At 43.3% G+C, this 17,103-nt stretch overlaps 1 protein-coding gene across 6 annotated transcripts in view; it reads left to right on the plus strand.

The window, feature by feature from the left end:
* LRRC71 (leucine rich repeat containing 71) overlaps positions 1-17,103 on the plus strand; it is a 147,870-nt gene that overhangs the window by 36,564 nt on the left and 94,203 nt on the right. For all 6 annotated transcript variants that reach the window (XM_069217869.1, XM_069217868.1, XM_069217870.1 and 3 more), the window contains exons 5-6: positions 1,080-1,155; positions 4,452-4,526. In XM_069217869.1, coding sequence (XP_069073970.1) covers positions 1,080-1,155; positions 4,452-4,526 — 151 coding nt within the window. The remainder of the gene's footprint in view (positions 1-1,079; positions 1,156-4,451; positions 4,527-17,103) is intronic.

Genomic DNA, 17,103 nt, shown 5'->3' on the forward strand with positions numbered 1-17,103 from the left:
GACCTTCGTTAGAGGAGGGATGTTAAGAATGACACTCAAAAATGCACTTTATCACTCAAAGTTGACCACCCGCTCCCCGACCATTGCTGCTGATATACATCTTGAAAATCTGATCTGCGGATCCCATTGAGTGCTCCCTATCCTTGCCCTGCTCTAAGCCCCACCCCAAACCACACACCAAGCCTTGCTCTAACCCAACGTCAACTCAGTTTGATAGGTACCTCCATTTTCTTTTCCCAAAACAAAGCACTGGTTCCAGTCATGTTGAGTATTGCTTTTCCGGCACGTTTGGCCCGAGAAAAAGATAGGGGAATGATAAAAAAAAATTGGTGGGTGGGGCACTGGGAGATATCAAAAACACATCACTGGTACTGCAAGGTTTACAGAAAGACTAGGACATAAGGGGGAAATTACCTTTTTATGGTCATAATTGAAGAGTAGGACATCACTAATGGCAGGATCGAGCTTGCCTTTAGGGAAGGAAATTTGCTCCTATTCCTCTGACTACTTTGATAGGTTTTTTTTTCGTTTTGTTTTAAAAAAGAAGAAAATGTAATTGAAACGAATGCACTACAATAAAGCTAAGTGGCTGGTAATGGTGTTAGAGGGAACATGGAGAAGAGATGGAAATGAAGACAGGGAGGAAGCAGCTTTGCAAAGCTAGAAATGAATCCTAAGCCTCTGAGGGTGCTACCCGCACCACTGCGCCCTGTACCGGAAGATATTTCACTTTGACCTTCACAGGATCCCGCGATTAAAGGTTATCCCATACAGACTTTGGCAGTCTGACTCAGGACTTGCCACTACTAGGACAATTCGGGTCTTGACATGATATAGGGAACTAGGATAGCAAGCAATTAGCTGTTTCCTCTTTTGTATTTTCTAGCTGATCCTTAACCTAGTACTATTCCTTCTTTAAAAAGATACATTTAATTGAATTTAATTCAATGCTGTCCACTCAACATGCAAAAGACTCTTGCGGTTACACATCAGACTTTTTGAAGTGCAGCTGTGCAGCAAGAAGTTGTATGCTTACACAGGGGTACATTAAGGCCATATTCTCATTTTGTTTCCAAAAGGCTGGAAAATTGATGAAAGAATGCTGGGCGTGCTTACAAAGTGTCTTCCAGCTTTATCCAATCTGCAGGAGATCCGGTGAGTACAATTGTATTGTATTGTAATAGTATTTATATATCGCTTACTACCCCTGACGAGGCGTTGAAGTGCTTTTCAGCGAGTAGCACGCTACTCCGGAACCCAAGAGGAATTAGAAGTGGATTAGTATAGGGAAATAGGAGTACAGTTTCATTATTATTATGAGTTAATTTGAGCATCCACATACATATTTAATCACGAGTAAGTATACATTTGTTAAACAGGTTTAAAGAGTATGTGTGTAATTTGTTATGACATAGTAGCAATGTTCATGTCGCATATATTGTATACAGGGCAACCCTGGGGTGCTTCACTCTGCTTTACTACACACTGCCCAGTAATTATCGGAGCTTTACAATCTCATGAATTCATTCACATGTAAAATCCAAATATCGTTTTCGAGGACAAATTCCCAATTAGCAGTTATTTATCAGGCGAAATAAAAAACAACCCAGCAGAGTCTGATTTACTTGAGTTTGATAAATATCGGCAAACTCTGGGCCACTTTTAAAGAGAGCCATTTCAGGCTCAACTGGCACTCATTTCTGAATACCTTTAATTACAAGTGCCCCGGGGCTGAATGCGATAATTATCCTACCTGCTGAAATGCAATACCAAGTTGTTTGGAATGTATTCAGTTGCGATAATTATCGCTTATTCTGGGTTCTGCCTGACAAATGGGGCATAATATTAATATTCCTGCATCCCTCAGAATTTAAGGGGCATGTTTCTCTTGGTAAATGTCAGGTGGTGTGACCAGCTGAAACGTACCCAGGGAAAATTACGAGGGTGCAGTGTTTGTTGCAAAACTCTTAATTTCAGGATCTACCTTATCCGTCAGAATGAATTGGAATGTTGGACATCCAAGTCTATGACTATCAATGATTCATTTCAACACGCAATCACTAATCATCATCGAATAAATTTCACCTGCTGCAGCATAACTTGTAGCTTTATTGTGCTATCAGTAAAATCAGTGAGGAAAAATCAATCACAGGTCTTCTCAGCCATACTGAGAGAGATATGTCCAACACACAGATACACACCTGTTTCCAAGGAACCTTGACTTAGGGATCCAACTGTCCTATGCTTTGCTCTCAATAATAAAATTGTTTAATCAGTGTGTGACCAGTCTGCAAAACGGTAACAATGAGCGCTGATTATTTTTGCACATGAACACATTTAGGGTCTCATTGTAACATTAGCGGTACATACCGCCTACCGCCGTGGCGACGGCTGCCAAAAGGCTACAGCCGCAGCTACCAGCCGTCAGCTGGATTATGACAACAGACGGATGTCCACCAGAAGGATAGCGAAAATCCGGCTGTGGCCATGCCGCCCGTTGGCTGTAAGGTGGCTGCTAGCGCCAAGCCAGTAGACTGCTGCAGACCGTATCATGACACATGATACGTCCGGGCGGTGTTCTGCTAGCGGACGATGCTGCTGGCAGCAGCACCCCATCCAGTCTCCCGCCGGAGGACTCCCTCACAAAAGGTAAATCAGGTGCTCTGACAGGGGAGGGGGGTGGGGGTTGTTTGTGTGTGAGGTTGTGTGTGTATGTCTGTGCGTGCGTGAATGTGGGTGTGTGTTGCGTGTTGTGTGCATGTATGGATGTGTGAGAGCGTGTATGTTGTGTTGTGTGTATGCGTGTGTGCCTGTATGTAAGTGTGTGTGGATGTGTGTGTGAATGGATGTCTGCATGCATGCTTGAATGTGAGAATGAGTGTGTGAACGCATGCGTGCATGAAGGTGCATGAATGAAGGGGAGGTGGGGGAGAAATTAGGGGAGGGGTGGGGAAGACCCTTATCAGTGACAGGGAAGGGATTCCCTGTCACTGATAGTGCCACTGCCATGGTTTTCGTGGTGGTAAGGTTGCCACAAAAACCATGGCGGTAGGCGGGGTCATAATCCCGCAGCCAGGCTATTGACGGCGGCCGGGCTGGAGACTCCGTTACCGCTGTGGTGGACAGTGTGGTACATAGGCGGTTTGGCTTGAGCCAAACCGCCAATATCTTAAAATGGGGAAAAGTACCGCCAGCCTGTTGGCAGTACCTTTCTCCATTTTACCGCCGTCCGCCGGGGTCATAATGACCCCCATAATGTTTTGATGAAATTCCCCTCAATCCTGCGCATACATTTCCTCAGAAATATGAATGTATACTCCCTTACGATGTTTACTTCTCCTTCTCAAGGCAGAAGGTGAAGAGGCACCGATCACCAAATAAATATAGTGTACGATACCATGTTTTATATAGTGCTTCATATTGCACTCTGCCATTTCCAAGTGCTGTAAATGACATTTACTATTCCAGAGTTTAATAGTACTCAGTTTCCCGACCTCTGAAAGATGGAAAGCTGAGTCAACCTTGCCTGAATTTTACCGTCTGACCCGCAGAACCCTGTATGTTTCAGCCACAAGTGTTGGAAGCAACAGATTTTTTAAGCCTAATGATGATTATTTATTTAGACTACTAAAAGTGAGATTGAAAATAAAGCACTAGGGGCCTGATGTGCAAATACTAATTCACAATCCAGAATGTGCAATTTCAATACTGCCTGGTTTGCAAATTAGTATGCAATGACTAACCAGTTGCACTGCAAATTGTACATTCCTAGAAAATTTGCAAAATGACCTGCCACATGAATATTAATTATGCAAGCCACCCATGTGAATGATTGTAAAAGCAGGGATGGTGGTCTGCGAGGGTAAACAGATCTCCGTCAATGCATTGGCTTTCCCAAAGGGCTTAACGCGGTTCCTATTCATTAAAGGGACATATGCTGCTTTTGAAAATTATCTTCCGTTTATGAACATATCAGGGGAGTTCTCTTAAACTCTGCCCGATTATGATTCCCAAATTTTAGGCTGTCATACAAGTCAGATTCCACTTTGTGAATCATACCCCACCCCCATTGAGGTCTCTGTATTTGATCAATGGTTAGCGACCACCGCCGCAGTTTCATTCCATTGCACCTCCAAAATTACAGGGGGGCCCCTTTCAAGGCTCTTTCTGTTTTTAATTCTTCATGGGTCACAAAGTTTTTCTGCCACTTGGGCAACATTTTCTGACTCATAAAAGGAGTTTTATGCATTGTCAAAATGTTTTTAGTGGTGCGACCTCAAGGAACTTGAGTGAGACCCTAGATTTGGTCATATTTTTATTTCAAGATGTATCTTTCCTGTTGCACATCAAATAACAATTGCAACGCCTGGGTCGGTAACTACTTTAATATTGCATCCGAAGATGTGTGACTTCTAATTAAAGATGACATGTTGCCCTGTCTCCTCTTTCAGGCTCTGGAATGTCGCTCTCACAGATGCCACCTTTGGAATGTTCATTGGCATCCTGCCCCGTTGCACACACCTAAAGTAAGTGCCATTGAAGTACAACATAGATCACTACAGTTCCTTCACTCCTCACAAAAGGAATCTTGTGAATTCAGATTTGTTTACCCAAGTACGTTTTTTTTTAATTGATTTTTTTTATACTAACTATGACTATTACTTCAGTTTCAGTTTATATTTCTTTTGAAAAGCCACTCCAAAGCCATGAACCCTTCATTTTTTTTTTTATAAATCTTGATAAATGTGTTAATCACTGTTGTACGAGCTGCTCTTCTGTGACTAGCCATGACTGCTTCAATGAGATCCTCTCCACAGCTCTTCTTCTATGGCCGGGGCTTTAAAGAAACGTTCCCTTGGATAATTCCTCTGTGTTTGCACTGGGTCATAACATCTGTAGTTTGCCTAGCTAAAATCTTTTTTGTAGGCGATTTTGTTAGGCTGATTGTATGCATAGTTTGCCTTAAACGCCCCAGCCCGCGAAACTTACATAATATTGCAAATACTTGGATAAATCTAGAAAGGCAATTTCTTCCTTTAAACATATGATTAAAGTGGGAAAGTGCTGTTATTCCAGCCTGCTACGACAACGTGGCAGGCATAAATGGGTTTACTACGCCGTAATTCTTTGCCACACATGCTGAGAAATGCTCGTGCAGTAACTCGCTAGCAAGGCGTGGTAGTGGACGGAATAAAACGTAAGTAAGTTTATGAACAAACACACGTTTTGACATTTGTGTGTATTCACACACTCCGATCCTAAAATGGTTGCAGATGTTCTCCGGCAAAGGGCTAGAAAGCAGAAGGGAAGAGTAAGAGCTCACCTACAAATTTGGAGGAGATATAAGAGAAGAATTTCTCAATGGAGAAAAAAGAAAACAAGCATTGGCAAGGCCAATAGGTCTCGCCAATGCAAGGGCTACTGGCTTTGCCAATGTATTTTAGCAATGTTCACCAGCGTGGCTGCTATTTAGCATGGCTAAAAGTTAGTGGCATAGTAAGAGTGGTGTAGCGTGTCGTAGAGTGGAATGGCGAAGAGTAGAGTCTAGTGTTGTAGAGTGGACTGGCAGAAAGTGTTGTGTATTGAAGTGGCTTGGAGTGGTGCAGAGTAGAGTGCAGTGGCGTGGATTGGTACAGAGTAGATTGGAGTGTTGTCAAGTGGAGTATTCATGGTGTAGTAACACACTGCCATTACAGACAACAAATTTTGAATTGAAATGACCATTACATTTGCACAGACATACAGTTTTACTAATAACACTATATAGTCCACAGACAAAAATATTTGGAAATTGCATCTCCTGGTTTAATGATTCGTTTTGATCATATAGGAGTATCTGTTTCAAACACACTTCAAAAAGTGCTTCATTTGTGCGTTCATAATCCTGATATATCCTGAAATACTTACACAGTTCATTTAAATGTTGTTGTATGCTGGAAAAATAGTCTTTGCTACCCCCAGTATCCAGCAAGGTTGTCACATAAATCTCTCTAATTTTGAAGTCAGAGAAAGAAAAGTAAACAAGCACCCTTGGAAACAGTGCTTCACTTTTGACATTGGTCTTTGAGTGCACAGCAAATGTGACGAGATAAGAACAAGCCTTAAAGGTCTGTTATCAGAAAGCGTGTTTGTGGAAGAATACAGAAAACATGGTTTAAGCAACGGGACAAACTGAACCTGGAGAGCCTAAAGCAAATAAAGTTAGCAAATGGAAATCCAGGAACTGTGAGTAACAAACCACAAAGCCAATGATAATCAACGAGCGGAATGCATTCCTAGGTCAACTTTCAGAAAGTTCCCAAGATGTCTTTAGCAGACCGGACACCTGCGTTGTCTGGTAGGCTGCGACCTAAAAATGGGACTGGGCACCATTTCCCTACTCAACGCCATGTAGAATTCCCGACTGGGGAAATGGAATCCCAAGAACTAAGCCAGATGACATTCTCACGAGAAGTGCACAAGTAGCGCCTGGAAATCTGCACCTTATATACATATAAGAGAGAATTATTTGTATTATATAAACAATCTCAGAAGGACAACATTTCCAGTGCAGGAGCTACATGATGCAAGTTAAGTAATCAAATCTGTTTTTCATGTATTGAAGTATCAGCTCCTGGTGTAGCTGCCGAAATGGCATTATGTACCAGTCACCATTCTCCGACACTTACATTGCACACTGCGATGTTATTATAAATCAGTGATACTCAAAGTACTGCCCAGGTGGTTGCATGCCTCTGGCCTTTGCATGCTGCCACCCTGGTTAACACCAGCACTGGGCTGCTGTTTACTCAACTCAGCACCGACATTAAAAATATGTTAACTAAACAGGCAAGCAGGGAGTCATGAACCACTTAACTTTAGAACACCTTCATTGTTAAAGACATCTTGCAGCAAACATGTAAAAAATACATTAAAGGCTTCTCTAAACTCAAAAAGTGCATTTCATTAACATGCAGAATCCTTTCACCCGAGTACATCAGATTATATCAGAGCATTGAGAAGTATTTTTCCAAGGTGATAGTTTTCAAACATGAATTTAGAAACAGTCATGATTACCCCCACCTTGACAACTATGCCAATAGTAAATTAAGAGTCAAGTCAGTAATTATATGCACCTTCTGGGTGGCCTGGGTTGCTATTATACATAAACAACATTATAGTTTAATAAGTCAAATACAGGAGAAGGTTTTGTACAGCGCACATCCTGAAGTCATATATCTTGAGGTCCTATTGTATGTGATAAAGAAGAGAAAGGAGGGAAAGTGAAATAAAACAATAGCCTAGGATTACGCAGTTTAGTCAAGTGGGAAAACTGGGATTGAGACAGGTTTTCTGGTTTCACATTGTGCAGTTCATCCATTAGATGTGCATGACTTGCTTCTTCTACACCTAACTTATCTCCCACCCACCCCCTCGAATTCCACCTTGCTGCCCTCAGTAACATCACAGACCGAACTTCATGGGCCCTGAGAAAATGTTTGTGAGTACCCATGGTATAAATCATTCTGAGTGTTTTCAGGTCAGTCAACATGAGCCATCCATATACTTCACAGCAACTTGGGCAGTATGTCTCTTTATTGCTTACTAAGCTGTGGTCGTAAACAAGAGTACTTTGTAAATGTTACTTAATAGGAAACAAATTCAGACCTGCATTGTGGAGCTTTAAGTAGCTCTCTAGTGTGTCCTTAAGCTTTTAGTCACAGTGCAGCCATGTCCCGGATGATACAGTGAGATGGTAGTATCTATTCTACGCTTTGAATGCTTGGCCACTTCTAACTTGCATCATGATGTCATGTGGAAACCTTGTGACCTGCATATGCATGTTTTCATGGTAAATGGGAGCTCTGGATAAGTCTTTCAATGATGAGTCCTGTTTTCATTACAAAAGAGCTGAGTGACCGGTCGATAACTATATTTAATGTCCGCTTATGGACTCCTACTGGCCATTCTCAATCTTTGTCACTCAAGATCATTGATTGCTTTCTTTCTCTTTGTCCCTTGTCATGAACCCTTTTAAATCAAAGCCTAAACCGTTAATGATAAAGATGAGAAGAAAAACAGTTAATGCCTGGACCTAGAGAAAGTTCTACTTGTATTGTGCTCTCTGTAATAGCGTCATACATTTCCTCAGTAGAATTTCTATTAGACAACGGTTGCCAACTGCAAAAACATGATTTGAAAAATATAATACTTTGAGAAAAATAAAATGGTACTTAAAAGGTCATCCATTGTTGAAAATATTTTTTCTTGGACATATACAATTTTATATAAACAAAATTCGAATTTTTATCTAACAGCCGCATGTTTTTGACAAAGTCTTTGCACAAAGATAAAGGGCCCCTTTACGAATTCACTTATTAACTCAGAAGGCCGCTAGGGGTGTGAACTGCTAAGATGGCAATGTAGACTCCCTTTCTGTTTGCTCATGCCATGGAGCTCCTAATCATTCAGAATCCTACACCCTGCATGCTGATGGGGACCTGCAACTTTCTCTGGTGGCACCCCTTCCTTTTGTGATTCCATAGGGGCCCCAGGAAAAAAAACACTTGCTGCGGACCCAGCCCACTGCGAGGTGGATCGCTTGCCTGAGCTGGGCTCTGGCATGCAAGATAGGAAGCCAATAACATCAGACATAGGACGTCGTATCAGCAGCGAAGAAAAAGCAATGGACTGGAACTGAAGCTTGCTGGGTGGTGACTGATGCGGTAAAGGAGGATCTTCGGCGGGCGCGTCTCCTGCCCGCAGAGTCCGTGACAGCGAAGAGATCCCCTGGCATTGGAAAAAGTGAGCCCGTTGCCGCTGCGCTCGGCAAACCCTGCGTTGGCTGCATCCAGGAGCGAGACCCAGCAGCTTCCAGCTCCTTGCACACGGCGCAGGGAGCAGGCACTCCCCAGACTGCCCCCTTTGTTGCTTTCCCAGTGAGGCAGCCTATGGGGAAGTGGCAGCAAGTGTATTTCTTCCACTGTCTTTCCCTGAATGGCAGAAAAGGCAAATCGGGGAAACAAATTTAAAAAACAACCAAAACAACCATCAGGATAATATGCAAACGAACTGAGCACTTGTAGTGGCCATGGGAAGGGCGTTAGTCCTGAAAGTGGCACCGCCAGCCTGGGGACTCTGCGTAGATTTTGGACATTACCATGCACTCGGAGGCTGGGTTTAATGACCTATGGAGGCTAAATCGGGGGCAGACATGACCATGAGTGCAAGGAGGGGCACAGCTGGAATGTGGGCTGTGGTGGCTGGGGCTGGGGGAATTCCTATGCCTACTGCTGGACGCCCGCAATAATCCCATCCATTGCCTGTGACATTGGAGCTGATCAACACCTCAGGACCAGCCCTGACAGTGGGACCAGCAGAGTCTGACTAGAAGAAGTGTGTTTTGATGTCTAGACTTCCCCAAAATGTCCTGGAGAGGAGAGGAGGACAGAAGTGGATCAGACCCAAAAGTGAGATGAAGAACATATAAAATGCACATTTTACACAAGAGCTATGACTTGGCGTACTGCAAGTGCAAACGTTGCTCCTGCGCCAACCACACCTGGGTTGCTGCTGCGCTTTGAGTGAGGTACGGAGGCACCTGTGGGAGATTCACCCCGAAGCTGGGATGCCCCATGCTGGAGCATTGTGACATGACAGTGTTGGCTTTGGACATAAGAAACTTTACCTGATAGTGAGGCTGAACTGCCCTTGCTGGAACTACAGGCAATGGGGAATGATAAAGGGAATAAATTGGCACAGGTCAACATAATTGACCAATACACTGTGACACTCCTTGAGGTGCAACAACCACAACAAGGAGGGGGATCGCTCACTGGACCGCTGACTCAGGGCCCTACTACTGCAGATCTAATGGCGGCGATGCAGGGCTCCCAGGTGGCACTTGAAGGGAAGATGGATTTAAGTGCCATGGAGATCACTCATCTGTGTTTGGATCTCCGAAGGGTGGCAGATCCGACCACTGCTGTGGAGGACGATGTAGATGCTCTCAAAAAGGAGGTCAAGATGCTCAGGGCCATGGTGGAGTGTCTAAAATGCAGCACCATGCACATGGAGAATCAATTGGAGGATGTGGAGGGCCGGTCAGGGTGTAATAATATACATATAGTGGGCTTCACAAAGAGGGTATAAGGTCCCTCAAGCAGAGATCTTCCTAGAGAACTGGATCTCGAACAACCTCCGGACCCCGCAACTCTTAACTTCTTCACAATAGAGTGTGCTCTTAGGGCACTTAGGGCTTCTGCGCCCGGGCGGCCTCCTGTGTGCCTGAGGGGCACTCAGGTAAATTGAAGGCAGTCTTATTTGCTGATATATATAGAAATTGCATGTGGGGTGCTGGGAGTGGGTGGGGCATTGTTGTTTGTTGTTGCTATTTATTTGTGGGACAGTGCTCTTGAAGCTCATGTGTCATTGGCTTTGCCTCTTTTGTTAATGTGGCCCAGTGGGAGAGTCTTACGGATATGGACAAAAAGAGATGCAAGAGGTGGGACAAGATTATATGTTCTTTGCATGGAATGTTCGAGGACTAAATAGACCTGACAAATGTCTTTAAATTCTTGCTTACCTTAAACGATATGGGGTATAGATCGCTTTTCTATAGCAAACTTATTTAGGGGGCGATTGTGTGGCTTCCCTCCGCCGAAGATGGGGAGGACAGATGTATGCAACTTCTTATTCCAGCTTTGCACAGGGGACTCTTATGAGTAGCCGATGGTGTCCGTTTCCAAAATCTGGAGGTACAGGCTGATCCAAATGGGAGGTATACCATCCTTAATGGTACCTTAGACACACATGACCTCTGCCTGATTAGCTTTTATGGGAGTATAGGATTTTTTGGGGAAGTGTTGGCATCAGGAAACAGAGCTGGTTATAGCTGGGGATATGAATTGTGTGTTGGATGGGGACATAGACCAACTCCCAGTGCAACAGGGTACTAAGCCCAATATCATGAAAGCTTTGAGACAACTGCTGAGTTACGTAGGTTTGGTGTATATTTGGAGGCCCCAGCACCCACAAACACATACTTACTCCTGCAACAAACACACATAGTAGGTTAGACTACTTCTTTACATAGACTGAGCGCACACACAGAGAGTGATGGATATGGCATATCTGGCTAGATATATTTTAGATCATTCGCACTTACTTCTGACTTATTCCCTGAACCATCCAGTGCCGAGGGTTCCGTTTTGGCACATGTGAGCAGATTCTCTTACTGACCAAGTTTACAGAGGGGTGATAGTTCAGGCCCTGACTGATTATTTTACACATATCTGGGAGAGTACCCAATATGGGGCAACAGAGTGGGATGCTTTGAAGGTGGTACTCCGCAGTGTGGGTATTGCAACCACTATGGTCATGTGGCAGATATTGGAAAGAGAGCAAGAAGCTTATCTGGCTACTTTAGAGAGGACATTACCACATGATCCAAAGGTGCACCCGACTTGAGGGGATGCTAAACAGCAAGTTCTTTCTTTATGGGACTGCCTAGAAAAATGTATGACATTCATATAGATGCCGCCTGCATATGGAGGGGTATAAGACTAGTAGGCTATTAGCTTGGCTGATCAGGCAGGAACATCGAACAGCACCCATATTATCAATCAGAGACTCGATGGAGAGGGTATTTTGTACGCAACAAGCCAGCAATGAGACTTTGTTGGCTTACCCGAGACAGGTGTACACGTTGCCTGGTGACGTCCTGATGCAGGAGGTGGTGGCTTACCTTGATTCGCTGGTGGACCTAGAAACTGGCAGCCCTGGAAGCAAGAGAATCAGCAAGCCATATATTCTCTGAAGACAGCTAAGGCTCTAGGCAGGTATGGCCTACCTGCAGAACTGTATAAAACTGTACCTGACACTACGGCTGATAAACTGTTGTTAGTGTATCAGGAAGCCCGGAGAGGGGTGTGCTCCCAGTGTCCATGCGTGAGGTGCTGGTAGTGCTAATGGCTAAGCCAATGAGGACCCCCTGGATGCAGCCTCTTACCAGCTGCTTTTGCTAATAAATGTTGATCAGAATATACTTGGCCAAATCTTTGCACAATGGTTACGCCGCTATCTCCTGAAGTTGGTCCTCTTTGACCAATCCAGATTTAGCCCTTTAGAAACACTCTCTGTAACCTGCTTCGTCTGGCACATGTCCTACATGCTCCTGGACTGGATCAGGATCCTTATGCCCTCGCCTTTCTAAACATAAAGAAGGCATTTTATTCGGCCATCTGAAAATACATGTGGGAGGTGTTTGGCAGACTTGGGCTGGGTCCCAAATGTTTGGCTTGGATAAAACTACTCAATGCTCAACCGCTAGTGCATGTGTGTGTATGGATGCCAGGAGTCAGAGTTGATCCACCTGCAGTGGGGAACCTAACAGGGTCCCCCCTTTCCCCTTTATTATTCATCTTGAGGATTGAGCTGGTGGCCTGCAGGCTACAGCAGGTGCTCAGTGGCTGGGATATACAGGTAGGTCAGATTATTCATATTGTATCATTATTTGCGGACAATACCATGGTATACTTACATCAGCCAGATATCTCAGCCCCAATTATGCTGGCCATGATGAGGGAGTTTGGAGACTTCTCAGGTTTACATATAAATCAATCAAAATTGATTTATTTATAAAACTTGTTCCCACTGGGACAGTTGGTGGGGGTTGAGGCCGCTAGCTTGCCTGCCTCTGGACTGCCCTGGACTATGGATGTAGTCCGTTATTTGGGCTTGCAGGAGACACATGGGGTGCAGCAATGTCATTCTCTGAATATGGGACATGTGATTGCTGGCCTCTGGCTGGCTATCAAATTTTGGAACACCCTCTGGTTCTCCTTGATGAGGAAGATAGCTTTAATCAAGATGGTGGTGCTCCCCCCGGTGCCTCTATGTATTACAGAGCACCAGGTATGAGACGCCCCAGAGTGGCTTTTGGTAGCTGGATAAGCTCTAAATAAAACTGCTTTGGATAGGAAAATTCAGGGAGGGACTCAACACGTTAAAACTGGAATTGGATGGTGGGGGATTGGAGGCACCGGATCTGGAGTTGTACTACCTTGCCTCGCACTTACAGCATGCCGTACATTGGTTCGATGATGAACCCAATTGGAAGAAAATGTTGTTGGATGGCTATGTGGGAGGGGAGGATCTTGGCTCCTTATTGCCAAGAGGAAATGATGTGCCTGGTAAAAAGACGCCATTCCGTTTCTCTTTTATATCTTCTTCATTGCCATCAAGATATATGCATCCAACCCTCGCAGATCCCAGTCAGCAACTGCTCACTGCCTTACAATCTTCTTTCCACATTCCCTATTCTAATTCCAAATCCGGTTGCTAAGCAGTCGCTACCAGACCCTCAGTGTTCTAATACCTCTCAATAAAACGTATCTCCCCTCCTTTAATAACAAAAACTATATACATCATGGGTCTTCAAACTGAGGGGCGGGACCCCCCTAGGGGGGCCTCAAATGATCCTAGAGGGGGTGCCAGGATCTGGCAAAAATAAGCACCATGCTGATAACCGGGCTTTGTTTAAGCTGAAAACAATGAGCAGCAGTAGATTGTTTTGTAATGGGCCATTACTAATATGTTTTGTCAATAATATACAAACTGCGAGTATGTGTCAAAAGGGAAGAGACTCCAAATACTCTTCAAAACCACCGCCCCATCCCTAATAATCACACTGTGGACACTTATACACGTTAGTAAGGCCTACCTGTACAGAACAGTATGTTTGGTATAATGTAATGCATTTTTAAAACAGTAACATAACTGCAATGTTTAAATGCATCTAGGCATATATAAACATTGCCAATTTGTTTGATTAATAGTGAAAAATTCAATTGAAATATTTTCTACTGGGGGAGCGCAGCATCAATAAGTTTGAAGACCACTGATATACATCAACTAATATAACACACAAAAACCCCTCTTTACACAATACCTAGTGTATTACATACTAACGCATCATTAAATGTACTACTCTATGTAATAATCTTTCAGATAAACCGTTTTTTTGATCACTCTTTCTCCCTTCCTCATCCACATCACACCCCTCTCATCATTCCTTACGTTGTTTCCATAACCATCCTCTTTCCATTCTTGCCTTTTCAAATTATTACATTTTACCGCACTTCTCATATTCCACCTCCTTCCATCATCCAATTTCACACTGTATATCCTTACTCTGACTAACTGCTTAGTCGCAGACCATTTGGATAAACCCTTCCTGGTTCCTCCCCACAACTTGGTCCTCACCCAGTCCCCAACCGCAAACCTATACTTCTTTCTTCTACTCACCATTCTTTCATCATAATTTCCTTGCATCTTCTCAACCCGACTTAACAATTTCCTTTCATCTACCGCTCCTTTACCTGCTTTTCCCATCCAACCGGGTACAGCTTTGGTACATAGTTTCCTTCCTTTTAATAACATGGAAGGTGTCTCCATTGTAATGGAATGGGGAGTGGTGCGAAAACTCCACAACAAATCCTTACTCTTCCTCTTCCAATTTATTCCATTGTGAAGAGACAAATGTATATTGTCACCTAACACCCTGTTGAACCTTTAGACTAAGACATTTTCCCTCAGATGTGCGACAGCTGCCTTAATGTGCTTAACACCACAGCATACTAAATAATCTTCAAATTCACTAGACGTAAACTGAGGACCATTATCAGTCACTACATCTTCAGGATAACCCTCTCTTCTCCTTATTTCTTCACAGAACTCTGCAATCATACTCAACTTGATATCTTTCACCACACTAAACTCTGACCATTTGGAATGATAATCCGTCATGAAAATTGCATAGCTTTTCCCATTTTCACCAAATTTAAATGGACCACACACATCCATACCCACTTTCTGCTATGGTTTGCACGGAAATGCATGGGAACAACCAGGTTTCTCACCGACGTGTCTTGTCACTACACGCACAACACAGACAATTCCTCACATACCTTTCCACATCCTGATCCATACCTGGCCACCAGAAATCCTCCCTTGCTTTCCTCTTCATACCCGACATACCCCCTTGTACTTCATGTAGAATTTCCAACACTTTCTCTCTTCACTTATACGGCCCAATCAACTTGTCCCCTCTCCTTAAAAGACCGTTCTGTTCAGATAGTTCTGACCACACACTCTTATAATTTGCTACTGTCATAGCATCCTCTTCCAGTTTGGACCAATGCTTGTTCAAACTCTTCCTCAACACTTGCATTTCTACATTCTCATTCATTGTCGTCTTCTATACATCTTCTGATATAGCTTTAGTTCTCATATCTTGTATGTCAGCCACCAGCCAATCTTCATCAGAGCCTTGTATTGGCAATCTTGATAAACAATTGGCATTCACATTTACCACCCCGGTACATACTTCACTGTAAAAGTATACTCTTGCAATCTATATATCCATTTTCCAATTCTCTAAGACGCTCGACTGGCACCCTTTGTGGTAAAAATGTCAATTAACGGTTTATGATCTGTTTGTAATTTATATCTTCTTCCCCACACATAATATTAAAATACTGAATTCCCCACCAATTTGACAATTTATTTTATTTATGATTTGGAACTCGACTGAGGTCCACATAAAAGAAAGCAGAAAATCACATTTACCATTTACATCTAGCTGAGAACCACATAAAATTTACAATATTGGTGAACAGAAGGTCGGATCTGCAAGTACCAAAAGGTGAGATAAATGAAAAATATAGTGAGATGTTGCATCAAAATCCTATGCCACCTGACATGCCTTACAACGAAGGTTTCTTAAAAAAAGCTTAAAAAACAATTTAAAAAATTAAATATTTTAAAACAAAAACTTTCATTCGGAGGATCATACAGGGCTTAGAGAAACTCGGGCACTGACAATAGAGAAAACTGAAGACAAATTGGATCTAGCCATTTACGCCGAAATGAGGCAAGAGAAGGGCAGACAAATAATAGATGGTGTAAATCTTGGGTATCCGCCAGACAGAAGTTACACTCTTTTGCAGTACCGTACCATTTTGCCAATAGTGTATTCAAAGGGAGCAATTCCTGTCGGAGCAGCGTCCAAAAGCGCCTAACACTATGAGGGATGTTCCAAGTGAAGTACAGTTGTGTTTTTTTTTATTACTAGAGTGTTAACTATATTTGCAAAAAAACTTATTTTTTTACAGCACTCCAAGTCTTGGCGGAAGCTCAAGGCCCACGTTGCACTCTTCAAAGTCACCCTCAAGAGCAATGGGGAGAGTTCTAGAACTTGGCTGCGATCCAGGTCCAGCATCTCCAGGGCAGTAGAAAAATTCTTACAAAAGGCAAATTTGGGCTTGCTATTATCTAAAAAAAGTTATTTCTTCAGAAATGATCTTAGAGTGTTTTCCTCACTCTTTAAAATTGAGGTAGCCAATCGTATAACCCCCACTAATCCTTGAGCATACGCGCTTCGAAGCCCCATTTCCAGTCTCAGAGCCGCCACTGAGGCTGCTGTATTAACAGCTAGTCATTTTTGGAGAATTTTACCTTCTGCCTGATTTAAGAACCCCCATTTGTAGGTATCAATGAGTTCCACCTCATATAGCAGGGATGCAGGAATTTTAACTCGATAAGTAGATAGAAGGTAAGAGAAGTGCCTTCTCCCTGTAGCTGTATAAAGGCCCCCCAGACCTCTTGCCTGACATTCAGCCTGTGCTTTATTAGAGGCGATGTGGGCAACATCGCTAAGGTTCCCGCTCACTATTTTCCCTAAAAAGGGTTAAAATTTGACAATTTCAAGGATTTGGTTGCCCAATGTCCACTGATAATTGGGGAAGGTCATCTTTTTTTTCCCCAAGAAACAAAGGACCTTACTTTTAGATACGTTAACCTTCAAATAATGTAAGTCAGAATATTTTGATAAGCGCTGCAAGCGGTTCTGTAGGCGTTTGGGGGTTAAATCAAGGATTAAGATGTTGTCTGCATACAAAAGGCAACAAATTGGACACCCACCCACCAGTGGTGGAAAACCCTTGCCCTTGGACAAAAAGGAGGGGAGATCTGAAATATAGAGGGAAAAGAGCAGGGGAGCCAATAGGCATCCCTGTTTTAACCCATTAGATGTAAAAATCTTATGGGATAAACCTCTATCAC

The sequence above is a fragment of the Pleurodeles waltl genome, chromosome 12 (assembly GCF_031143425.1).
Source record: "Pleurodeles waltl isolate 20211129_DDA chromosome 12, aPleWal1.hap1.20221129, whole genome shotgun sequence".
Lineage (NCBI taxonomy): Eukaryota > Metazoa > Chordata > Amphibia > Caudata > Salamandridae > Pleurodeles > Pleurodeles waltl.